Genomic DNA, 26,252 nt, shown 5'->3' with positions numbered 1-26,252 from the left:
ATTAGGATTTACTTACCATTCTTACCGGCGCTACTTTGTGCTCATATTTGCTTTTTGTTATTGAATAAAGCAATTACAATAACACGTAAAACATAGTTCTCTTATGACAAACTTGAAAATATATGCAGTTTGACAGATGATCTCAAGTTCATCACCGCTACGATTACAGCGCCGCGGTGGCCGGCATAAACTTGGATTTGTCAATTGGGAATACATATTGATGAATTGAAATGCATTAATGCCATTTTGAGCAATAATTAGTATTTTACGTAATTGCGATTATTTATTTGTAGAATATGCACTAAACGTGTAATGAACAGTATTTAATCGCAATTACGTAATTTTCACTATTCTTGTCGTGTTTGTTTACATTTGTGAACTAAGGCTGTGTTTCATTTGGTGAATTTTCACGAAATTGAACAGATGGAAAATTCTCAACATTGCCAGTCCAGTCGTACGATCCGTCCAGTAGAAATTAATGAATCCATCGTCCGCCTGGTACATGTACAGCAAGCCCTAGCGATTATCCGGATGGACCATTTTGTTGACCCGGTGCATCCTTCCGGCGTGGAACCCCCAATGGCACTGCTACTACCGAAAATTGGTCCACTCATATATTCAGTTTTCTCGAACGATTCCGAATAATCGCTTTCTTTCGAAATTGCAAACAAAGAACTCCTAACCTCGGATTCTGCAGTCGCTTTCTAATCGTTGCTAAATAATAAAATTAGTAATAATTACAATTATTGTGTTTGTGCGATGTTGCGGATTGCTGTTTTGTCTGTTGCACTTTCTTTAGGACAAGCGTGTGTTGATTCATTTATAGGATTGCACAGCATTTGCTTGTTTATTTTTGTTTTTTACTTTCTTTAAAGAAACAGTTGAATTAAATGGTTCAATGCAGAAAGGTTAAAATCGGGTGCGAATAGTGCAAAGTTACAAGTATGGGTAATTGTTAGAAAATATTCCTACTATTTTCAAAGCTTGCTCCTATTTTCGAGTACCCCGAATACAACGTATAGTTCGTCTAATTTTACATTGAAAATGCTATGCAAATTTAGACGAACTATACGTTGCATTCAGGGTACTCGTATACAACGTAAATTAATAATAGGAGTTGTCATCGCAGTACCATCATAGAGGTAACTCTAAGACCAGAAGGTCCCGAAGAAACGAGCTCAACTTTTTGGCTCAGCCCTGGTACTATCTTCGGTCCCAAGCTAATCGATGCACCCCTCGAAACATAGAAAAATCTACGAACCCCTCATTTTATCTGTCAAAATTTCATAGCGAATCAAAACAAACATAGTGTAGTAGTGGAATTTATACTAGAATGGGGTACGTTAATCGATTTGCTTGGGACCAATAGGCTAGTCAAGTAGTGAGCCAATTTCAAATCGTTAGTTTCGTATTGATTGTTGGTACCATCAACCGGTGGAAACTAACGATTTTAAATTGGCTCACTACTTGACTATTGGTCCCAAGCAAATCGATTAACGTACCCCATTCAAGTAGAAATTCTAGTACTACACAATGTTTGTTTTGATTCGCTATGAAAGTTTGACAGATAAAATGAGGGGTTCTTTTTGCAGCAGGGTTCGTTTTAGTAAACGATAAACTGAATTGATGTCCTAAAAATCATATAACGCGAAGGAGCTTGGGATTGAACCCACGGTCTTCTGCTCAGTAAGCAAAAACGTTTGCCACTAGGCAAAAAGGCTGTTATTACCATGTAGTCATGTTAACAAATAAAACGATTGACGAATCTTGAATGTGGATGGGCTTGAGATTAGACTCATGATGTTCTGCTCACATTATAGCGTTACTCAAGTTTTTATAACTATTCAAACCCGGCACAGACGACAACGAAAAGTTTTACAAAATACACGATAAACAAACGATCTTACAATACATTTTTAATATGAACGGAACCTGGGACCGCGTTTTTCTGCTCAGTAAGCAAGCCACTGCAACCGACGATCTTTGAAATCCTAAAACTAAAAGCTACGAAAGAGTACTTAGGCCTTCATTAAGATCCACTTTCACGCGACTTTCAATGTTTCGATTTTCTCTTTGCGCATGGTTCAGGCAATCATAACAAGCTATGACCGACGTGAAGATTGTTTAAGACCTGATTAAACAAGCTATTCAAATGAAATTACGTTCTCGAATTTCACTTGGCATGTAATGAACAACAGAAATACGCGATAATCCATATTTTCAGCGGTTGATGGTTAATTTTAAATATACTAACGGTACTGCCTACGACTACGACGGCTATTACGACAGCGACTACGACGGCGCCTTCGACAACGACAACAGCGAATTTGTAACTTACCATTTTTGTCTAGGATAAACACCTTTGCCCGGCACCTCCACTGGTTCTTCATGTCCGCTATCTGTCACTGTTTTCAAAATATCTAATAGCAATTACCTTTGTTGTAATACTTCCTGTATTGCCATGGTCATCTGGGATGAGGGTCACATCTAGTGCTTTTCCTAGGAACCGTTTACGGGCACCAGCTACCGCCCGTCCAGTCTTGGGCGTATCCAGCGAGACATCCTTCAGCTTACTCACAAACTCCGACACTCAATCACAACAAACTGTACCGAAATCAGAACAGCTAAACTACTCGATAAGTTTTTGGCATTTCTATTTAATTGTATTAAGCTATCTCACAGAGACCAGACGTCCAAGTTCGGTCAGAAACTTGTGTAAAGTTAAGTGGAAACGTTGCCGTTACGTAGCGCTAGCATCTCCTGATTTCCTCTACAAATTTATCACTTTCGACCAATTTGGCGCTAGTATCGATAAATTATCTGCTGAAAATTGCCACTTGGCGCTACCAGCACTTAGTGTCTAGTGTAAGTTTTGCAACGCCAGCGCCATCATGTTGTCAAAGAGAGTGTGGGGAAGTCGCCGTTATTGGCGCTTCAGTCGAATAGGAATCTTTACACAAGTTTTTAGAGAAATTTTGGAGCCTAAACGTCTGTTCCCTGTGGCTATCTTATATCGAGCTCTTTTCAATAATTGCAACATGTGAATAATGCAGAACAAGTTTAAAATTGTTCTAGAGCCAAATTGGTTTTGAAGGAAGGTCAAACTACAAACGAACAGCTCAGCCACTTTGAACCGTATGAAAATTATGCTTTCCCAATATGGTACATTCTCTCACTATAAACCTGTCATTTCTAGCCTATCTGAACTATTTAATAAATGGAAGCCATAACATGGGAGGAGCGTAACCTAAGCGGGCCCTCCGCATCCTATCTCTGTCTTATCTCAAATGCCAATGGTTTGAATGTATCAATATATACATTGGAAATGACGTTCAATCAAATAAACCCATACCCCACTCACTTGGCCAGGCTTCAGAATCGTCCAGTGGGCAGTGCGCTCTACACTCCAAGTTCCCTTTCTTTCAAATTTACCCCAAATTTTATATTTTACCCCTTTGAGTGTTGATTAATCACAATGAAACATTGTGACAGAGCACGGACTTGAGGTTACTAGAGTATTAAACAATCTAGGTCCTATTTAGAATTATATCTGAAAAATCCAAATTTGGCCAACGCCCACCAGAATCTCGAGAACCAATTGAGCTGTCAAATAGCGGAGCCAATCGAGCAAATCACGATCAACAACAGAAAAGAGCACATCAGCTATTGCGAACCTGAGTACTGCGATCTCAGCCGATTTTATTTTTCAAGTGAGCTAAATAGAAAACATCTTGAAAATCTGCCGAAGTTTAAAATTCTTTTGCTGAAACAGCTCACGAAATTGTATATATATGCTGTCAAATGAACTCTTGGCTCCTCCTCCTCTGCTCCAGAAATAACGTATACATGGTGATGGGAGTGCACCTGCCCACAAAGCTCACATGACTCTTATAAAGTTTGATTACATTCTTGTTTCAGCAACCCAGTTTTGGCATTATTAATATCAAATAAAAACACTTTTTCGAGCATCACGCTCGATGATTTACATTATTCGCCTACTAAGGTTGATGTTTCGACAGTTTCATAATTATAATTCTTAATTTGTTTTCAGTAGGTGGCAACACCTTTACTTGTGGTTCAAACAGTAACTACCTACGTGACTTCTGAGCACTTTTGAATGTTTGGCTCCCGTTTGACAGTTTGACTCGGCTCCCAGATGACAAGCATTTTGAGTTAGTTAGCAGTACTCAGTTGCGAACAAAAATTCGGAAACGTTTTACACGTGACTAAAGGCTTGCCTACGCAAACTAACACCAAATAATAATCACCGTTTTGTCGCGTTTTGTTTATAAAAGTTGATAGTACCTTTTCAATTGGTGGTCTACAATATATTAATTTTTTGCGCTTTTTGATAGATTTAAATTCTTTCCGCCAAACTATAAACATAGCGACTATACTGCCCATAATTGCATATCAGTCCCACTGTTGCTTGATTTCCTATCTATATGGGACTGTTGTGCGATTATGGGTAGTATAGTCTAGACCCTCTCTAGAATAAACCATACCTTACAGCAAAAATAACGAAAAATGTAAACACATCTTAGCCACAGACAAACAGACATTACTCTTAGAAGAAAATTCTTCAAAAACTATCGCCAAGCGTATTTTGCATGCGCACTAGCACCATAGAGGTAACTCTAAGACCAGAAGGTCCCGAAGAAATGTGCTCAACTTTTTGGCTCAGCTCTGGTACTCAGGGTTACTTCCACTCACTTGCTATAAAAAAATGTTTTTCGGAATTATGAAATCATGAAATAGTATAATGCTAATTAATACTTGTAAGTTACAAGAAGAGATCATGAAGTATATTTTTGACACATAAAATCTGTCAAAATTGCTTTCAGTGCGTCACAATCAGCGATTTTACGACTCGTGAGCGCTCACTCTGAGTGAACGCTCACGAATCATAAGATCGCTTATTGTGAGGCTCTGAAAGCGAAATTGACAGGTTTTATGAGTCAAACACATACCTTACACCCTCTTCTTGTTACTTACTAGTACCATAGAGGTAACTCTAAGACTAGAAGGTCCCGAAATAACGTGCTCAACTTTTTGGCTCAGCTCTGGTACTCTCTTCGGTCCCAAGCTAATCGATTCACCCCTCGAAACATAGGAAAATCCAATAACCCCTCATTTTATCTGTCAAACTTTCATAGCGAATCAAAACAAACATTGTGTAGTAGTAGAATTTCGACTAGAATGGGGTACGTTCATCGTTTGCTTGGGACCAATGGGCTAGTCAAGTAGTAAGCCAATTTAAAATCGTTAGTTTCGTATTGATTGTTGCTAGTACAACATATCATTATAACATCTAATGATTGCATAACTCAAAAAAATATTTTTTTATAGCAAGTGAGTAGAAGCAACCCTGCTGGTACTATCTTCGGTCCCAAGTTAATCAATGCACCCCTCGAAACATCGGAAAATTCACGAACCCCTCATTTTATCTGTCAAACTTTCATAGCGAATCAAAACAAACATGATGTAGTACTAGAATTTCGACAAGAATGGGGTACGCTTATAGATGTACTTGGGACCAATAGGCTAGTCAAATAGTGAGCCAATTTAAAATCGTTAGTTTCCACCGGTTGCTAGCACCATAGAGGTAACTCTAAGACCAGAAGGTCCCGAAGAAACGAGCTCAGCTTTTTGGCTCAGCTCTGGTACAATCTTCGGTCCCAAGCTAATCGATTCACCCCTCGAAACACAGGAAAATCCACTAACCCCTCATTTTATCTGTCAAACTTTCATAGAGAATCAAAACAAACATAGTGTAGTACTAGAATTCCAAATAGAATGAGATACGTTAATCGTCTGCTTGGGACCAATAGGCTAGTCAAATAGTGAGCCAATTTCAAATCGACAGTTTCGTATTGATTGTTGCTAGCACCATCCATCATACACATTCCCAAGCAATGTTTTGCAACCGGAGCATCCCTCGTGCATGTAATTTTTTCACTAGTTGCTTTTCCCTCGTTCTGTCAACGCGTCAGCTGTGTTGAATAAAAACAAAACAGATGGAAGTCAGTGATGTCGGTTCTATGAAATTTTCCGAAGATCTATAGAATTGATTGAATTCTGCAGAAATACGGATCCGTAGGAAAAACTCTCAGAAGCTAAGACTTTTTTTAGGGATTTGTTTTGTTTGCTTAGTGTGCTTTTTCTTTTGCTGGAAACAAGTTTTTAAACGAGGTAATGCATCACTTATTAGTGCCCTTTCTACCATCGCTCATCACTCATCACTACTCTATACACAGAAGAAAAAAATATATGTATCAATCAATGATATTCATGGTGAAGTATTGAACATCAATAACTGGTAAAAGTTGATAGAATATTACAGTCATCAACATGATTTGTTCTCGAATTCTGTGTACATCGTACAACGTAATATTAGGAACGGAATGACTAATGTGCAGCAGTTTTGATGTAATATTCAACAATTTTTTTTCTGTATTCGTCAGATGTGGTATGTGAGACACTGGAGACCAGTGGGATGCCTTGACCACTTAACATTTTCAAGAGCTGACATCTACTAACTAGACGTGAAAAAGAATTGACATCACTGATAAGTTCGAAATGTGATGGCTTGCACAATGCATCAGTGGCGCCACCATGACAAATGCAAGCATATTCCCAACTAAAACATTATTTGCGATGAATGTGATTGGGAGTATTATGTCTGTTTGTCTGTGTCTTAGCGTTGTTTTCTCAGCTCGATGATTTTCCAGATGGGACTGATATGCGATTATAGGCAGTGCACGTGTACGCCAAATCGTGTTGTTGTATTCGGAGCACTTATTTCTTGCTTCATATGAAATAAGTGCACCGAAGGCAACATAACGATTTTACGTAAACGGACACTTTTATCACACTTTTCAATAAGTGAATACGCCCTTATTTGTCCAGTTTTGGTGAGAAATGCGGAATATGTAGAACGAAAAGTGAACTTACTTGAATTTAAGAACCGCTCGAAAAAAATTAAGCGCGCCGTAAATCAATTGAGGGGTGAACGAAAGCTGTTAAAAAGCTTTTCTAAATAATATACCAAGGCAAAGCTTTCTACCTATACACTAGTACCGAGACTATAGTACAGTTATCAACAGTCTGTAATAAGGTACATCGGGGCAAGTTGAAACGGATAGCGTATCTAGAAGCGAAAGTGATTATCTGTCCATAAAAGCATATCAGTCCCATCTGGACAAACGGGAAAAACAGCAAGCCGAGAAAACCGGAGCTGAAAATTTATTTCTCCGTAGGCTCTCATGGATGGGACAACCTAGTTTTGGTATTTTTTTACGATATTTCCTGAACAAAACATGTAACTTTTAGTGTATAGTATAAAATGTCGGTAGTCTACAAATGATTCTAATGGATAACTCCTTTCTGATAAAAATCCATGGGACTGTTGTGCTTTTATGGGTAGTTATTAATTGTGCTTATTTTTCAGTGGCATTGTGCACTAGCACTAGGTTGAAAATAATCACATAAATGAACGATAACCCAAATGGTTTGAATGATACCCCGGACATGTCGTTAAGTAAAATAACCATACAAATGTGATAAAGGTACGCCTTCCGTTTCAACTTCCCCGCACGGTTTCAACATGCCCCGGTGTACCTTATAATAATTTCCTATCACTCACTTGTTGACAACATACTCATTTTATCACCTTAGCCTAGAGATAGATACTGTATTAGCTGAATAAAGTGCTACTTTAAAGACGTTGCAGATCGTGAATCCGCTCCAGATCATTTGTTCGTCAATTGGAAACTGCCTAACGTACTGCCAAATCGATTCCAATATAATACATTCACAGTAGCAGCAGTACAAGAAGCAAACGAACTTTGGAAAGTGTTTATTTTCTTTACACGACCTTTGCACTTCGAGCTTATCGTAGAACAGGAAGCAATATATTGTTAAACTAACAACGATAAGCACCCGGTCGCAAAAAAATGACCACGGGATCGCAACCGGCGCACTTGATAATCGAGCAGTTCGGAACGGTTCGCCGGATTACCATCAACAATCCCCGCAAGAAGAATGCCCTAAATCTGCAAGCCTATGAGGACCTGGCGGAACAACTTAATGCTGCCGATCGGGATGACCGTGTCGCAGTTGTGGTTCTGATGGGAGTCGGCAATTTCTACAGTTCCGGCAACGACATCAGTGCAATATTGAACAGCAATCAATCCATGGAGGAGCGACTGAACAGCTCCAATGGGAAGCTGTACGAAATGGTGAAAGCTTTCTATTCGTTTAGCAAGCTACTAATTGGAGTGGTCAACGGACCAGCCATTGGGATCGCTGCTACTACGGTGATACTCTGTGATGTCCTGTACATGGTGGATACGGTAATTAGTGGTTCAGACTGGATAGATGCGATAGATTATAGATCTACTTTCCCAATAGGCCTACTTCTACACTCCATTCTCAGCGCTGGGGCTGTGTTCGGAGGGATGCTCATCTTATACTTTCCCCAAGCTGATGGGACGTAGCAAGGCGTCGGAAATGCTACTTCTGAACTACCGAATGAGTGCCCAGGAAGCTCTTCAGTTCAACGTAGTAGCTGAATTGTACAAACAGGAGGAATTTGAGTCGAAACTGTGGCCTCGGATTCTAAAGTACGGTGAGCTGCCCGTTGGATCGATCAAAGCCACCAAGCAGCTCATAAAGCGGTTTGAACTGGATGAACTCGAACGAGCCAACAAGAATGAAGTCGAAACGCTTGCCACACGATGGACAACCGATGAAGCTTTGCATGCTGTTATGAATTTTATGACCAGAAAGAGTAAAATGTGATCAACGTTTTCAGCATTAACCGATGCCTGTAGGACGAATCTCTCTCTAATTTGGTACTCATTCCATATAATCACCCTGGATCGTATTCGAAAGAAAACAAGAATATTGGTGAATGACTACCAAATCAGAAAGAGAGATCCTTCCTGCAGTCATCGGTTAATTATTCAAAAAGTATCTAAGTACGAGAATAGTAAAACAAACTTAAGCTACCAATGCCTTCTTTCGTTTCTATCTGTCACGATCACAGTTTCTTAACCATCGGAAAAAGCGTGTCTATATTATTATGGTACTATCTACAAACAAGAAAAAGCTAAGTTACTTACAGTTAGGACGATGCTTCTACGGTCCTCGCCTGTTGTGGCCTGGCAGGAGAGGAAATCAATCCCAACAATTGACAGTCCGCTTCGAGCAAGGTAAGATCTTTGTCCGATCCTAGAAACCGTGTCGACAGTTCGAGGTCACGAATACGCAGTCGAACTCGGGCTCCACGGACATATTCCCTATAAATAAAACAACTTCCTCCGTAGAATCCTCTATCATAGCTGAAAAGGTTTTTGGATTATCTTACTCTGCATTCTTTACCGGCCTCGTACACACGCAATGGAACTTCCAACCGAAATCGATGTACAGATCATCATCCACTACGTGGAAAATCTTTCCGGTCACAACTTTATTCTCCGGATCGCCAAGCTAGAATCAATACCCCAATTAATCATTAGTATTGTTGAGCAGTTTTGGAACGACGTTCCATAACCCAAAATTTCAACTTACATCCACAAACTTTGAATTCCTCATCAACGAAGCGAACGTTTTGGACGGTTCCTCGGTTCCCTTCTCGTCCACCGCCGAGGCATGCTTCTCGAATGCCTTGGCGAATCCACTCAGCTTACGTTCTTCCTGCTGCTCTGGTTGATTTTCACCGGTTTCGCTAGCGGGTGTTTTAGAGCCGCTGCAAAATCGTACCGCGGCAGAGGATATCCGCTGCGATTTCCACACGGCTTCGAGTGGTCGTTTCAGGATGGAAACTTTGAATAAGTACGACATTTTCGTAATAATGTGGGCTAAAAATCCGGAAAACTTGAGCCGACAAACGCGTGAAGGGTAGTTTTGTAATCAAAAAATAATTTTGACGTTTCTCGTTGGTGTTTTGACTTTGAGATTTTGATCGATAAATCTCGCGTCACTTTTCAAAAAGACCAACAGCCTGGTACGCAGCTGAAAAGAAGACGGCAAAGTAATTGGAAGATTGCCGCAAAAGCTCAACGCAGATGTCGCCACTGCATGATGATGATAATGTTGACAGACTGCATATAAAATTCGTGAAAATTAGCATTAAATCATAATTTTCATCAAGCCTGCGTGAAATCCTTCCAATATAACATTCGAATTGAAGAAGAAAACGTTTTCTCGATCAGACTGATGTGCATCTTTGACTTTTCCAGGTGAACTTTCATAAGATATATTCATTTCATTTCACGGCTCCATTATTGCTGCATCGTAAATATGATGGTAAACAAAAGTAAATTGCTCAATTACTCAAAATAGAGATGATTTGTCATCTTGTTTTCACTTTGAAGACCATCTAGCACCATTTTATAGCATGGTGCGTGTTGAGTAAATCAAGTTCCGGTGCGTTTTCCGTCGAAAATTGTGAGTATCAATATGGTTGCTTAAAAAAGGCCAAAATGAACATTTATTGAATATTAGCGTCCTAAACAACCAATTCTTTATTACCACCAGCATGATACAACCTTTCATAAGTAAATTCACTTAATTTCCACTTTCATCTTAGTGAAAATTGCACGTATTTACCAGTTTTCTGAAAAATGCAGCTGCGCAGGAGGTAACCTCTCCCTGTGGGTGCAAACTTGTTATGCATAATTTGCCATGAAAACATCTCCGATCCATACCGAAATAATAACAAATAGTTTTCAAACACGTTTTCTTACACGATTCAAGCAAAAGTTTCCACGGGAAATTATTAGTTTTTCTTTATGGACCGATTTGCCCCAAAAAGCGTCTGTTTTACTTGGAAAATTTGGAAACTATCCTCCTTCTAGTAGTTCTCACATCGAAATGTAGGTGGCGAAAGCTTGGAAAAGTTTCACTGCAAGACGCCAATTTTTGAGGATTTTTCCCAAAAGAAAATTTGACAGCTATAGTCTGCTAAATTTTGAGATTATAGGGAGATGTGGTCAAATTGTATAATCAACACTTATTAGTGTTTATGTTGTTTAAATGCATCCAAAACATCAGTTTTGCAATAAACGCCAACATTACCTAACGGAATAATTGATCAGACCATTATTCCGCAAGGAAAGTGAAATTGCATTCAGAATGCGCCACCTTCATGTCGATCACGATAGTAATGTAATCGATCTTTCCTTTACCGATTTCTTTTGAACTGCGTACTGGGTCAAGAAATACTGAGGAAAAGTAATTTCTTTTGCATTCCGTGTCCTATCCGGTAGCACATAAAAACGTCATTACTTTTCAGCTGCGTACCAGGCTCTATCCGGTAGAGCCTGGTACCAACAATCAATACGAAACTAACGATTTTAAATTGGCTCACCACTTTAGTAGCCTATTGGTCCCAAGCAAACGATTAACGTACCCTATTCTAGTTGAAATTCTATTACTACACTATGTTTGTTTTGATTCGCTATGAAAGTTTGACAGATAACATCAGGGGTGTGTGGATTCATGCAGAACATGCAGGGGTGAGTGAAATAGCTTGGGACTGCTTGGGACCGTTGTTCTGGTACTGAGTGAGCCAAAAATAATAATGATTTTCTTCGGGACCCAGTGGTCTTAGAGTTACCTCTATGCTGGTACGCAGCTGAAAAGAAAACGGAAAAGTAATTTTTGAGGAATATTCCCAAAAGTAAATTTGACAGCTATAGGGAGGTGTCTTTTGCTAAATTTTGAGATCATAGGTAGGTGTCGTCTAATTATAAAATTAACAATTATCAATTTTTATGTTGTTAAAATGCATCCAAAACCTCGTCCAAAACATCATTTTTACAACAAACGTTAAAATTTTTTTTTTTTTTTTGTATAGTAATTTATTTGATAAGGCTCAACCGAATTAACTTAACAGAGCCGAGGATTCATGGTCACTATACAATACATCTTAAAGCTATAGTCAAAAGGTACAACACAATAAACACTTTATCTTCCGCTATCCAAAAAGCCTCCTCCATCAGAACTGGAGCCGCTTCCAGTAGTTTCATTGTATGGCAAATTGTTGTACGCCAACGAGGGTCAGAGCGCGTCCATTGCAGCAATGGACGCAAAACGTGGTCAGCACTCACACACTCATCACGAAACGGTTGCTTTCCAAAGTCGACGACGCATCGACCGAAAGAACTGCTGATGAAGAACAATGAGGAGGACCACACAATGGTTGCTGCCGAGTAAACAGACGATCGCGTAGCACACATCGAGAATGGCCTGCTTTTGTCGACAGCCGAGTGAACACTCTAAACGTTAAAATTACCTAACGGAATAATTGGTCAGACCATTATTCCGCAAGGAAAATGAAATTGCATTCAGAATGCGCCACCTTCATGTCGATGACGATACTAATGTAATCGATCTTTCCTTTACCGATTTCTTTTGAACTGCGTACTGGGTCAAGAAATGCTAATTAAAAGAAATTTCTTTAGCATTCCGTGTCCTATCCCGTAGTACGTACTTTTCAGCTGCGTACCAGGCTCTATCCGGTAGCACATAAAAACGTCATTACTTTTCAGCTGCGTACCAGGCTTAAAGCCTGGTACGCAGCTGAAAAGTAATGACGTTTTTATGTGCTACCGGATAGGACACGGAATGCAAAAGAAATTACTTTTCCTCAGCATTTCTTGACCCCCCTAATAAAAATTGTATGGTTAATTTGCTTAACGACGTGTTCTGGGTATCATCCAAACCATTTGTGGAATAGTTCAATGATTTGGGTTATCGTTCGTTTATGGTTATTTTTTATTAGGGCCAGTACGCAGTTCAAAAGAAATCGGTAAAGGAAAGATCGATTACATTAGTATTGTGATCGACAGGAAGGTGGCGCATTCTGAATGCAATTTCACTTTCCTTGCGGAATAATTGGAAGATTGCCGTAAAAGCTCAACGCAGATGTCGCCACTGCATGATGATGATAATGTTGACAGACTGCATATAAAATTCGTGAAAATTAGCGTTCAATCATAATTTTCATCAAGCCTGTGTAAAATTCTTCCAATATAACATTCGAATTGCAGAAGAAAACGTTTTTACGATCAGACTGATGTGCAACTTTGACTTTTCCAGTTGAACTTTCATAAGATATATTCATTTCATTTCGCGGCTCTAACAATGCTGCATCGTAAATATGATGTAAACAGAAGTAAATTGCTCAATTACTCAAAATAGAGATGATTTGTCATCTTGCTATCACTTTGAAGACCATCTAGCACCATTTTATAGTATGGTGCGTGTTGAGTAAAGCAGTTCCGTTGCGTTTTCCGTCGAAAATTGTGAGCATCAATATGTTTGCTAACAAAAGGCCAAAATGAACATTTATTGAATATTGGCGTTCTATACAACCAATCTCCATTACCATCAGCATGATACAACCTTTCCTGAGTAAATTCACTTAATTTCCACTTTCATCCTAGTGGAAATCGCACATATTCACCATTTTCCGAAAAATGCCGCTGCGCAGGAGGTAACCTCTCCCTGTGGGTGCAAACTTGTTATGCATAATTTTCCATGAAAACATCTCCGATCCATACCGAAATAATAACAGTTAGTTTGCAAACACATTTTCTTACACGATTCAAGCAAAAGTTTCCACGGGAAATTATTAGATTTTCTTTATGTACCGATTTGCCCCAAAAATCGTCTGTTTTACTTGAAGAATTTGGAAACTATCCTCCTTCTAGTAGTTCTCACTTCGAAATGTAGGTGGCGAAAGCATGGAAAAGTTTCACTGCAAGACGCCAATGGTCTGATCAATTATTCCGTTAGGTAATGTTGGCGTTTATTGCAAAACTGATGTTTTGGATGCATTTAAACAACATAAACACTAATAAGTGTTGATTATACAATTTGACGACATCTCGCTATAATCTCAAAATTTAGCAGACTATAGCCAACCGGTGAACACTCGTGTTTATTTCAGTTACCATGGAGACGTAATTTGTGATTAGCCCCGGTCCCTTTCAAATTGTATCATTATTTATGAACGGCCTTATATTTGAAATGACGTTTCACATTCATCTAGTGATGTCCGATTTTCATTCGAATAATCGTTTAATCGATTAACGATCCGAAAAGTAAACTATTTATAATCGGTTAGATCATGCCGATATAAGCATTAACATCTCCACAGGATCATCACCGATCGTTTCAAACATGTGCTGCACTCTCATTCGTGGAAAAATGGCAGCACAGCGAGCAAAAAATAATCGATTAGTTGTTAATCGAGTAATTAAAAAATGGGACATCTCTGATTTTGGTGTGATTGTTTTGATAAAAATGAGCGCAAAATTTCATCTTTTCCGAGGGGGCAGCAAAACCACAAAATTACCTTGAATACGGGGGGTTCTCATTGGATGAAAGGGACCGTGAAAGAAGACACTAAAATAGAAAGTTTTTCTTCCGACAGTTTCATCTTAGTATTCATCTTTGCTATAGCTGTCAAATTTTCTTTTGGAAAAAATCCTCAAAAATTACTTTTCCGTTTTCTTTTCAGCTGCGTACCAGGCTTAAAACTGAAAATGTATTTTCGTTAGAGCCGTAAAGGCCCAAACGCAATGTAGGCGGAAACGGAACGGAAACGGAAAGTTTGACAGTTGTCACTAATGACATCAACATGCCTAACCGAAGTCGATTTGGATCTAAATAGTTTTCAATCCGACAAGTAGGCTTCCCATAGAGGTAACTCTAAGACCAGAAGGTCCCGAAGAAACGAGCTCAACTTTTTGGCTCAGCTCTGGTACTCTCTTCGGTCCCAAGCTAATCGATTCACCCCTCGAAACATAGGAAAAACCAATAACCCCTCATTTTATCTGTCAAACTTTCATAACGAATCAAAACAAACATTGCGTAGTACTAGAATTTCGACAAGAATAGGGTACGTTAATCGTTTGCTTGGGACCAATAGGCTACTAAAGTGGTGAGCCAATTTAAAATCGTTAGTTTCGTATTGATTGTTGGGCTTACTCAGATCGTGCTCACCGACCGGTCGCTGTTATCGCGGTTATCAATTTACTCGCCGTAGTCCGTACCGGTAGTGAACATTTTGACATTTCTACGAATAGCAACCTTTCTCCCGTGCTGCTATCAACAGTTTTAAGCCCATCAACAATTACAAATAATGTTGTAGTTGTAATTATCTGACCTCCAAACCGTATTCTTTCCAAGGTCCTAAGTAACATTAACATTTGCAATCAGACCAATTTGTTAGGTCCTAACTGATACTGAAAAAAGCCAAAGGTCCTATCTAACAAAACCACTAATTAAACCTGAAAATTATGAATAAAACGAAAAAACATATACTTCAGTCGAATTCTAAGTGTTTCCTATGCATTTGAGAAAACAAAAGATTATCGTTTTATGTCGTAATTAAAAATGGCATTTAAAAATATATTGCAAAAATTCAAATCAATGTTTCTCCAATCAGCTTCAATGACAGATAGGACCTTTTGAAATGTTTGTCTAGAATTACATGTGGTTTTGGTTCAGATCATGGTGGGTATATAAATGGTGATACAGCTTTGTCACTATATAGGCGAGGAGGTCGCGGGGGGGAAAAATGCGGTTTTAGGGCAAATTGTAAACAAACTCGGTCGCTGTCCCATACAAAAATCCAACATGGCTGAATCACGAATTTGACACATTAGAACACCTATATGTAGCCACTTTGGTTCAGATGTGCTCATCCACTGCAACCTGGTCTATACAAGGTGTGGAATTGATGGCCTGTGCGTATTGGTGCAGTTCGTTTTTCACGTGACCATAGTTTACCCATTAAATGAAGAGGGGCACTTTTAGCGGAAATGGGTGTTTTTATACCCATTAATGGGTTTTTGCGAAACACCGTAAAGGGCCTCAGGGACTCTAGTTTTCTTTTTGCGATTCAGCTAATAAACGTCAAATAACGCGAATTATTGACAGGTCAACATCAGTTGTTTGTAATGGAACGTCCATCTGACACCTACACCCTGAATAATTTTGGTATACGCTAATGCAGCAGCGATGTATAGAGCTTTACTTCAAAAATGAGAACGACAATGACCTTTCTGTCGTTCATAACACGCACACTTGCGCAATCCCATTTTCAAGTGCGAAGTTTGTTATCCTCACTTTCGCTTCAGCCAGATATGCTGGTTTGTTATTGTTATCCTCACATTCGGACCATCAATACTCGAGCGCATAGAATGTACCGAGGAATGCATATGCATGCAGGCTGCGCCGGCCCATGCAGGGTGGCCAGATGGTTTTCTTCGTTTGCCTTGGAATTAATATTATCGTTTCAAATGAAAACCTCGTTGAAAACGTTCTGTATACGTTAAACATAACGTCGGACATAGTGTGCTGTATTCGTACACTGATGCGGTATACAGCACACTATAGAGATTGCTGACGTTTATCGTACGCATACTACGTCACGTATACGTATACGCAAAATGTTTTCATCGGAAAAAAAAACTTCATAGCAGAAAATTTTCCCGATGAAAACAAATCACTGACACAATCATACTTTAGCAATCTCTATGGCCGACGTTATGTTTAACGTATAGAACAAGAGTAAAATCGGGTTTCAATTGAAACGATAATAATCAATTAAAACACTAATTAACTCTTGCACTGTAACGTCACCAGGGCATTTGTTTTACATACAAATAAACATTGACCACAGGGCATGCCACAATTTCCTTCAGTGATTTGAGGCTATCCCGCATAAGCGCGAACCATAAATTGACCTTACCTAAAATGGTTATAAATTGTTTATAATCCCTGCTAAACTTCAACTGAAATGGTTATGGAACTTTACATGAACGTTTAATGATAAAGTTTTAACCTTAAGTATTATAGTTTTTTGGAAGTGGACCTTACAAATAATGGGTTGTTAAGAACCATTACCATTCAAAATTCTTGTTTTCTCCATACATTTTCGGAAAGAAAACTATACTAAGACCTTTGAACTTATGGTTTGAGAACATTAATGGTAATGGTTATGGTAACCAGTAAGGTCCATGAATGGTTTTGTAACATCGATCAACTTTATGTGGAATATATCGCGAATTGGTTGCCTGTAAATTACTGATTACCAATTCACGATATATTTCACGTAAAGTTGAGCGATAATACAAAACCATTAATGGACCTTACTGACTACCATAACCATAACCATTAATGTTCTCAAACCATAAGTAAAAACGTTCTAATATAGTTCTCTTTCAGATAATGTATGGAGAAAACAAGAATTTGGAATGGTAATGGTTCTTAACAACCCATTATTTGTATGGTCCGCTTCCAAAAAACCATAATACATAAGGTTAAAACTTTATCACACAAACGTTCATGTAAAGTTCCATAACCATTTCAGTTGAAGTTTAGCAGGGATTATAAACAATTTATAACCATTATCGGTAAGGTCATGTGATGGTTCGCGTTTATGCGGGATGTCAGTCGTGTAAGAGTTAATGATGGTAAGCTCTACCTTGTAATCGCAATGTGCTATTTTATATGATTGCGCCGAGAATTGCGCATTGGGCACGGAAACACTAATAAAAGTGCGGTTTTACGTTAAATTGTTGTTGTGTCTTCATCATCCTTGGTGAATGAATAATAAGTGCGCAGAAGGCGTCAAGACGATACAACGTCTAAGTGCACTTTTATTAGCGTTTCCACTCTTCTAAAGAGTTCAATTTTATTTGCAATTAATAATGTCACAAAACTATGCATAGGAGGCATCACTGCACTGCAAGCCTCTTTTTATTGTTGTGTCATAGGATGTATTCTGATGTTTTATGCGTGCAACAAATTACACCGTGATGAAGTTTGATTCTAATGTAACGTTAGGTTCTGTTGTCATTGGATGTATTCTGATGTTTTATGCGTGCAACAAATTACACCGTGATGAAGTTTGATTCTAATGTAACGTTAGGTTCTGTTGTCATTGGATGTATTCTGATGTTTTATCCATGCAACAAATTACATCGTGATGAAGTTTGATTCTAATGTAACGTTTTATTCTGTTGTCATTGGATGTATTCTGATGTTTTATGCGTGCAACAAATTACATCGTGATGAAGTTTGATTCTAATGTAACGTTTTATTCTGTTGTCATTGGATGTATTCTGATGTTTTATGCGTGCAACAAATTACATCGTGATGAAGTTTGATTCTAATGTAACGTTAGGTTCTGTTGTCATTGGATGTATTCTGATGTTTTATGCGTGCAACAAATTACATCGTGATGAATTTTGATTCTAATGTAACGTTAGGTTCTGTTGTCATTGGATGTATTCTGATGTCAAATTTTACATCGTCAAGACGTTTGATTCTGATGTAACGTTTGAGGCTAATGTATTTTTATGTACTTGGACGTCACACTGAAGTCTGAATACATTAAGGGTACAGCAATACACGTTAAAATTTAATGTATTGAAGATGTCTGCTGATGTTTTCTACATTACAATTTCTATTCGGGACTCGGCTTTCAGTCGGCTTCGCACGATTTGCTTCTTCCGTACGCTCAAACACGCTCGTAGTTACGTCATAACGTTTGTTTTAATCAGCGTTTGCATTGGAAATTGAATATGAATTATAGAATTTCTGTATGAAGCCAACATATATGATTTTTTTTCCACTGAATTTTGAGATAATGTATTGATTATTTTATTAGCACACTGTATACCAGGAAAAAGCAGCCTCCTGGTCAGTTTTTGTCCGTTTTCAAGTAAGTAGCTACTATAAAAATACAAAACGGCTGCTGATATTTCCCGGATACTTTACAAAAGCATACAAGCAAGAGCAATCATCATGCAAACATATCTAGAATTTGCTGTACTTCATATTTCACAAATTTGCTTTCGACTGCTATGACGTCTGGTCATCCTCTCCAGCAATGTTTACCTTTTTCCCTCTACCAACACATACGGGAGGGCTAGATCTCCATACCTTGTATAGACCAGATTGCATCCACTGAACTTATTCTGAAGGTCTTCATCATCATCAAAATAAACACAAATTTTTATTGATGATGACAACAGCCGCAAACGCAGCAATGATCATTCCACCCACAATATTGATTAATCATTGCAGTGTTTATGTTTTCGTGCTTTTCTAAAGTAATCTGTGAAAATCTGTAATTTTTCGTAAGTTCCGGTGAAGAAACCCGCTCCGAAATGGCCAACATTTCGATGCAAGATATCGAAGCTGTCGACGATTATTGGGGTCCGACGTTTCGTACGATTTTGGAAGGAAACTCGCATGATCAAATTTCCGAACAACTCGAGTCCCGGATTCGCTCGCACGATAAGGACATCGAACGGATCTGCAATCTGTACTACCAGGGCTTTATCGATTCCATTCGGGAGCTATTGCTGGTGAAATCGCAAGCCCAAGGCCTGAATCAGGAAGTGCAAGCGTTGGACGATGGTTTGACCAAGGCGTCCGCGGGAGTGATTGCCAAAGGGAACGATTTGGTCAAGGCCCGGAAGGTAGAGGGGAACATTGCTGGAGCGATTGAAGGGCTCTCCAGCTGCCTGCCGGTATTGGAGTGCTACTCGAAACTGTTGAAGCAGGTACGGGAGAAGCGGTACTATCCGGCACTGAAGACGCTCGAAGTGTTGGAGAACGAGTATTTGCCGAAGGTTTCCGGCTATAAGTTCTCGCAGCAGATGCGGGAAACGATTCCAAAGTTAAAAGAGAATATTAAAAAGTCGTCGGAAGAGGACTTCCGGGAGTTTTTGGAGAATATTCGCAAATTTTCACCGAGAATCGGGGAAATTGCAATGAAGCATACGAAGGAACTGCAAAAGAGAGATTTGCATACGATCATTGCGGAGTACAAGCAGATGGCTTTGAATGGGGAGTGCGTGGATGACGAGGAAGACGTTAATGCACAGGATCTGATTGATTTTTCACCGATCTATCGGTGCTTGCATATCTATACTGTGTTGAATGACAAGGAGTATTTTGAGAAGGATTACCGCAAGCAGCGGAGGGATCAAGCCAAGTTGGTTCTGCAGGCTCCCCAGACGATGCACGATAATTTGGAAGCTTACAAGACGTACATTTATTCTATCGTTGGATTTTTCGTTGTCGAGGATCACGTAATGAACACGGGCGGTGAAATTGTGACCCAGACATATTTGGATGATTTGTGGTCTTCGTCGCTGACTAGAGCGGTTAACGTTTTGAGCATGTCGTCGGCGTCCTGCACGGATCCGAACATTCTGCTTCGCATCAAGAATTTGATCATGCTTAGCATCACAACATTGAAAAATTACGGATACACCGTATCGCAACTGTGGGATTTGTTGCTAGAAATGCGCGATCATTACAACGAGGTTCTACTCCAGCGGTGGGTCAACGAGTTCCGTGATATTCTCGATAAGAGCGATTTTCTCCCGTTGGAAGCAGTTAGTCAAGAAGAGTACGATGCCGTTTTGGAACGTTTCCCATTCCACTCGGAACAGCTCGAGGCTCAATCGTTCCCGAAAAAGTTCCCCTTCTCTCGGATGGTTCCCGAAGTGTACCATCAAGCGATGGAGTTTATGTACGCTTGCATGAAATTTTCCGAAGAGTTGACTCTTTCGCCGAATGAAATCGCTGCCATGGTTCGGAAGGCAGCTAATCTCCTGCTGACTCGAAGCTTCAGTGGATGCCTGTCGGCAGTTTTTCGCAGTCCCAGTTTGGCACTGATGCAGGTTATTCAGATCATCATCGATACGCAGTATCTGGAGAAGGCGGGTCCGTTTTTGGACAGTTTTGTATGCAAAATGACCGGCACTAGCCAGAACGTGACGCAAACGCCTTCGGCAATGTTTCAGGTAAATGTTATCTAAACATTGAATTAATTTCAACATTTCCTTAACGGTACCGTTCATTGCAGGTTGCCCGTTCGGAAGCCGAACAGCAAGTTTCTACCAAACTGTGCTCCAAGCTGGATGAATTCTTCGAAGAACTCGAAGGCTACGATTGGCTGCTGCCGGAAAGCTACGGTCACGCTTCGCCTTTCGTAACCGACATGATTGCCTTTCTGCAGAGTACATTCCAAAGCTTTTCCTACATTTTGCCAGGCGTTGCACATGCAGCTTGCCGAAAGGCTTGTGAGCACGTGGCGATCCGAATCTACAAGTTGATTTTGTCGGACGAAATTAAACAAATCTCTGGTGGAGCGTTGGATCAGATCAATCTAGATCTGATGCAGTTTGAGCTGTTTGCCGCTTCTGATCCGGTTCCGGGATTGCGGGAGGGCGATTTGTCCAAATACTTCGCCGAAATTCGACAACTGCTGGACCTGCTGATCTCCGAGGACTGGAGTGCCTATTTGCATGATTTTGGGAAGGATGACAATCGCTACTCGCTGGTCCATCCGTCGACGATAATTGTTGTGCTGGAGAAGCTTCGTGAAGCGGACAAGAAATCGATGCTCTCGCTGATGAAATCAAAATCCGAGAGGGATAAGAAGAAGCTGTTGGAAACGGTGCTTCGCCAGTTGAAGCAACTGGCCGAGCGGCAAAATTAGGGATATTTCGGATCCAATGACACGCCCCGACTAGTTTGCAGTTGAACGATAATTTATTATATATGTTTATGTATTCCCGTCATAATAAAGGAACCCATAATTTACGATTCTAATTTGACGCCTTCCAGTGCTTCAACGACTTCGGTCACTTGAAACTTCTCCTTGGGCTTGTCTACCGTTGGTGATATCGGTTCAGCCGGAGGTGCTGGCTCCTCCCTGGAAGTTTTTCTGGAATCCGCTTCCTTCTCCCTACCGCCATCAGCATCGCTAGAATTCTTCCTCCTGCTTCGTCTATCCTTCGGCCTTTCCCTGTCCGAAGCCTTCTTCGTAAGTTTGTGCCTCTTTTCTCTATCCTTCGCTCCGTGAGATCCCGGCTTCACACTCTTGTCGGAAGAACGGTCCGAATCGCTTTTTTCCTTAACCTTGTCATCTTCGCTCCTAGCGCTATCCTTCGAGCCGGCTGCAGTGCCGGACGCAAGTCGTTTTCTCGGTTGATAGATTTTGATCGATGGACGATCCTTGTTGCGAATTTTACGGGCTTCACGCATTTCTTTCAGCTTTTCATCGATGTCTGCTTTCCTGTCCGAACTGCTACTATCCGCGGCAGGAACATCCAGAACTGGAGTTGGTTCTTTCTTCGCGCTTGCTAATGATACATCATCCTGTTGCGTTGGAGTAGTCGAAGCCGATTTCAGCGGAAAAGCTGGAGGAAGAGCGAAAGAAGATTCCCCCAAAATGATGGTCGATTTTTCTTTCGGAATAAATGGTGCCACGTGAGGTGTCAGCATACTTTTTTTGATGTCCACTTTCGGCACGTTAATGGCCTGGAATTCTTCGCCGATTACTGGATTCAGGGCATCCTTACGATCTTTGTCCTCAAGTTCAGCGAGGCGTGTTTCTGCACGTGCGCGGGTTTCCTTCCTGCGTTCGCTGTATTTTTTTACCTCCTTTTTGGGGGCCTCCACCGGAATGGCCTTTTGAACTTGACTTTCGGGTTTAGGTGCAACTTCTTTATCCTTTCGTGGTGGCTCCCCGGAAGCTTTCTTATCCTTTTCCTCTTGCTTTCTCGCCTTATCCTTCTCCCTTCTCTGACGATCCCGTTCCTGCTTGCGACTCAATACTTTCTCCTGCTCTCCACCAACCTCATCCTTGTCCTGCTTGCCACGCTCCTTCTCCTTTTCCTTTTCTTTCTCCTTGCGATTTCTCGGCTTCTTCTCTTTATCTTTGACATCCTTGCCATCTTCCATCTTCTCGTTTCCTTTCTTACGCATATCCTTCTTTCCCTGGTTCGGATCCAACCTCGACGGAACCGTTCGAACCACAACTTCTTCCTCCTTTACCTTTTCTTTCTCCTCTTTTATTACCTCCGGGATTGCCTTCCCCGGTTGGCTCTTCTTGTGCCGATCCTCTTTCCGCTGCTTTTTCTTCTCTTCCATCTTTTTACGTTTCTCCTCTCGCTTCTCCTGCTTCTTCTGAGCTATATATTCCAGCAGTGGCGTCGATGTAATCTTTTCCTCGTCCTTAATCTTATAGGTGAACTCCAGCTTGCTTTTACTCTTTCCAGCCGTGTCCTTCTCTTCCGCTTCCAGTGCCTCCTTGAAGGCAATGAAGTGAGTATCCGTCTCAATCGTATCACACTTCACGTCCTTCTTTCTTGAACGATTCCTGGGCAACTCCTGAAACGGCGCAAACTCTACCACCGCTGGAAACTCCACCCCTTTAGCATCCACAAAAATATACCCATCAAACTTGTCCTTGAATAGATAGATATCCTCCGACCGGGTGAAATTTATGTAAGCCCTAGAGCAAGCGTTCTTCCCCAGTGACCAATCACCGGAAACGAAATAGAAATCGTCATGATCCGGAATCGGATCGATTTGCTTCCGAAACGTTTCCTCATCCATCGACGGAGGCAGCCGGCGGATAATAACCTGCAAACAAAATCACCACAATCAGCCTCGTAACGAAAATAAAACTAAAACAATACTTCGAAATGCAACCAACCTTCGTCAGCGGTTTCGGAACATCCTTTTTGGCCTTCTTGTTGCGCTTGCTGCCACTTCCATCCTTCTTCTCCTTTTTGGCCTTTGGTTTCATCGGTTCGGCCACAGCCGCACCCGCCGCCGTCTTCGCTGGGTGACCATTGTTGACAGTGCCATCGATAGCGGATTCCCTTCCTCGTGTTTCAGGCAGTTTCTCTTGCGCTTCCACCGTTGTGGGCATGATTCGCCGTTAGGTGGAGAACATTACTCGCTGGAAATAGATTAATGTTGAAAACACTTTCGCCGAATTGAACGCGTTTTCCGGGGTAATTGATTTGTTGGACACTATACGGAAAACAACACTAGCTGCGGAAAATTGCGTGTCCGTCTTTCTGAAAACTGTCAAATTGTGTTTTGGTTTGTTGTTTTCTTTTCCACCGATGATGACGATGATCGACGATGATGACACCGATGACACCGAAGGTACACGGCCATTGAGAATAATCCAAAGAGAGCGAGTCACTTCCCTAATAAACAAATTCCATAAACGAACTTTATCCCGGATTGGTAAACTATCCCACAAATGGTTTGGATGATACCCCGAACACGTCGTTAAGCTCTATTTTATGATTATTTTTATTAGGGTTCTAATCAGTAGTATGAGATATTTCTGAAAAACTGCAGGTACTCAGCGCTGAGTTCCTGAGGGCAGGAACTCAGCGCTGAGTACCTGCAGTTTTTAGAAATATCTCATACTACTGATTAGAACCCTAATAAAAATAATCATAAAATAGAGCTTAACGACGTGTTCGGGGTATCATCCAAACCATTTGTGGGATAGTTTACCAATCCGGGATAAAATTCGTTTATGGAATTTGTTTATTAGGGAAGTGACTCGCTCTCTTTGGATTATTCTCAATGGCCGTGTACCTTCGGTGTCATCGGTGTATACATCATGATAGAACCAAAACATTCTAGTTCAATTGGTGAAAATGCTAGTTCAATCCAGTAGTAGTGTTGCCATGTGGTACAGTCCAGTAGTGGTGGTGTTGCCATGTGGTACACTGAAAAATTGCAATAGCAGGTTAGTCACCAAAGTTTTCGAGCCGCTCCGTCTGTCACTTCGTTTGTGATATTACCAACTATGAATACGAAACTAACGATTTTAAATTGGCTCACTACTTGACTAGCCTATTGGTCCCAAGCAAACGATTAACGTACCCCATTCTAGTCGTAATTCTAGTACTACACTATGTTTGTTTTGATTCGCTATGAAAGTTTGACAGATAAAATGAGGGGTTAGTGGTTTTTCCTATGTTTCGAGGGGTGAATCGATTAGCTTGGGACCGAAGAGAGTACCAGAGCTGAGCCAAAAAGTTGCCCGCATAAACGCGAACCATAAATTGACCTTACCTAAAATGGTTAAAAATTGTTTATAATCCCTGCTAAACTTTAACTGAAATGGTTATGGAACTTTACATGAACGTTTAATGATAAAGTTTCAACCTTATGTATTATGGTTTTTTGGAACTGGACCTTACAAATAATGGGTTGTTAAGAACCATTACCGTTCCAAATTCTTGTTTTCTCCATACATTTTCGGAAAGAGAACTATATTAGAACCTTTTAACTTATGGTTTGAGAACTTTAATGGTAATGGTTATGGTAGTCAGTAAGGTCCACGAATGGTTTTGTAACATCGATCAACTTTATGTGGAATATATCGCGAATTGGTTGCCTGTAATTTACTGATTACCAATTCACGATATATTCCACGTAAAGTTGAGCGATAGTACAAAACCATTAATGGACCTTACTGACTACCATAACCATTACCATTAATGTTCTCAAATCATAAGTAAAAACGTTCTTATATAGTTCTCTTTCTGAAAATGTATGGAGAAAACAAGAATTTGGAATGGTAATGGTTCTTAACAACCCATTATTTGTAAGGTCCAGTTCCAAAAAACCATAATTCATAAGGTTGAAACTTTATCATTAAACGTTCATGTAAAGTTCCATAACCATTTCAGTTAAAGTTTAGCAGGGATTATAAACAATTTTTAACCATTTTAGGTAAGGTCAATTTATGGTTCGCGTTTATGCGGGTGACCACGTTATTTCGGGTACTATCCATATCAAGTTTATGTGTGAGCTATATAGATATTTCCAATAGCCTCATACCAATTCTTTTATGTGTAGGCCACATGAAAATTGTATAAGTGATACACATATAATTTATAAATTATTATTGATACGCCTCATAAGGCCTACACACAAAGAAAAGTCGTTGCTAAAATTAATAAAACCATTGGTAGAATTAAAAGTTTGCATTGGTTCTTTTTGGTAGAAAGCGGTTGGCTTTCAAAACAAAAGTCAGCCAACTGTTAAAGCAAAAGTTGACCGCTCACTACTTTCAAAAGTTAAAACTTTCAAAATAAATTGTACTACTGTCAAATTAAAAGCTCGGGAATGGTGGAATTAAAATTGGCATCTTTTCAATTCAAAACAAAGTTTCGGTTTAAAAATGTTATATTGTTGAAACAATAAATAACATTTTAAATAGAAAAAAACAAAATTTACATAGTTGAAGATGCTAATTTCAAATAACAGACTGTAGTGGTAATTTTTATACGATAGATGGAGTAGATGAAAGCATAGAGTTGATAGTTCCGTTAGAGTACGGCAGTGTGAAGATTGTATATAGATATTAGACAAGCGAGCTA

At 40.0% G+C, this 26,252-nt stretch overlaps 4 protein-coding genes across 4 annotated transcripts in view; 2 read left to right on the top strand and 2 right to left on the bottom strand.

The window, feature by feature from the left end:
* The first annotated feature begins 7,716 nt into the window (after positions 1-7,716).
* Dci (Dodecenoyl-CoA delta-isomerase) lies at positions 7,717-8,856 on the top strand. The gene is made up of 2 exons (XM_065224590.1): positions 7,717-8,354; positions 8,413-8,856. The coding sequence occupies exons 1-2, from the start codon at positions 7,956-7,958 to the stop codon at positions 8,800-8,802; spliced, it is 789 nt and encodes a 262-aa protein (XP_065080662.1). The 5' UTR covers positions 7,717-7,955; the 3' UTR covers positions 8,803-8,856.
* Positions 8,857-9,063: 207 nt separating this feature from the next.
* Positions 9,064-9,906, bottom strand: mRpS28 (mitochondrial ribosomal protein S28). The gene is made up of 3 exons (XM_065224591.1): positions 9,574-9,906; positions 9,371-9,492; positions 9,064-9,302 (listed from the first exon to the last, which is right to left on the bottom strand). Exons 1-3 carry the CDS (start codon positions 9,844-9,846, stop codon positions 9,128-9,130), a joined length of 570 nt encoding a protein of 189 aa, XP_065080663.1. The 5' UTR covers positions 9,847-9,906; the 3' UTR covers positions 9,064-9,127.
* A 9,208-nt stretch (positions 9,907-19,114) lies between these two features.
* Positions 19,115-21,662, top strand: Sec15 (exocyst complex component Sec15). Its single transcript, XM_065224655.1, has 2 exons — positions 19,115-20,846; positions 20,909-21,662. Exons 1-2 carry the CDS (start codon positions 19,197-19,199, stop codon positions 21,542-21,544), a joined length of 2,286 nt encoding a protein of 761 aa, XP_065080727.1. The 5' UTR covers positions 19,115-19,196; the 3' UTR covers positions 21,545-21,662.
* LOC135703430 (regulator of nonsense transcripts 3B-like) overlaps positions 21,576-26,252 on the bottom strand; it is a 406,370-nt gene continuing 401,693 nt past the window's right edge. The window contains exons 2-3 of the mRNA XM_065224662.1: positions 23,549-23,823; positions 21,576-23,475 (exon numbers count right to left, since the gene is read on the bottom strand). Of these exons, the coding sequence (XP_065080734.1) occupies positions 21,646-23,475; positions 23,549-23,767 (2,049 nt within the window). The 5' untranslated portion in view covers positions 23,768-23,823 and the 3' untranslated portion in view covers positions 21,576-21,645. The remainder of the gene's footprint in view (positions 23,476-23,548; positions 23,824-26,252) is intronic.

This window comes from Ochlerotatus camptorhynchus, unplaced genomic scaffold (assembly GCF_037179485.1).
Source record: "Ochlerotatus camptorhynchus isolate MF236.1 unplaced genomic scaffold, CSIRO-AGI_Acam_v1.1 ptg000213l, whole genome shotgun sequence".
NCBI classification, from domain to species: Eukaryota; Metazoa; Arthropoda; class Insecta; order Diptera; family Culicidae; genus Ochlerotatus; species Ochlerotatus camptorhynchus.
The sequence above is the reverse complement of the archived record's forward strand: the minus strand, read 5'-3'. Positions and strand labels throughout refer to the sequence as shown.

What these genes read in the sequence shown, in the direction of transcription:
- Dci (XM_065224590.1), top strand. Translation starts at nt 7,956, where the DNA reads ATGACCACGGGATCGCAACCGGCGCACTTGATAATCGAGCAGTTCGGA. An exon ending in TCCTGTACATGGTGGATACG is followed by an intron (nt 8,355 to 8,412) that starts GTAATTAGTGGT and finishes CTTTCCCAATAG; the next exon opens with GCCTACTTCTACACTCCATT.
- mRpS28 (XM_065224591.1), bottom strand. Translation starts at nt 9,846, where the DNA reads ATGTCGTACTTATTCAAAGTTTCCATCCTGAAACGACCACTCGAAGCC. An exon ending in GGAATTCAAAGTTTGTGGAT is followed by an intron (nt 9,493 to 9,573) that starts GTAAGTTGAAAT and finishes TATTGATTCTAG; the next exon opens with CTTGGCGATCCGGAGAATAA. An exon ending in AGGCCGGTAAAGAATGCAGA is followed by an intron (nt 9,303 to 9,370) that starts GTAAGATAATCC and finishes TTTTATTTATAG; the next exon opens with GGAATATGTCCGTGGAGCCC.
- Sec15 (XM_065224655.1), top strand. Translation starts at nt 19,197, where the DNA reads ATGGCCAACATTTCGATGCAAGATATCGAAGCTGTCGACGATTATTGG. An exon ending in CGCCTTCGGCAATGTTTCAG is followed by an intron (nt 20,847 to 20,908) that starts GTAAATGTTATC and finishes CGTTCATTGCAG; the next exon opens with GTTGCCCGTTCGGAAGCCGA.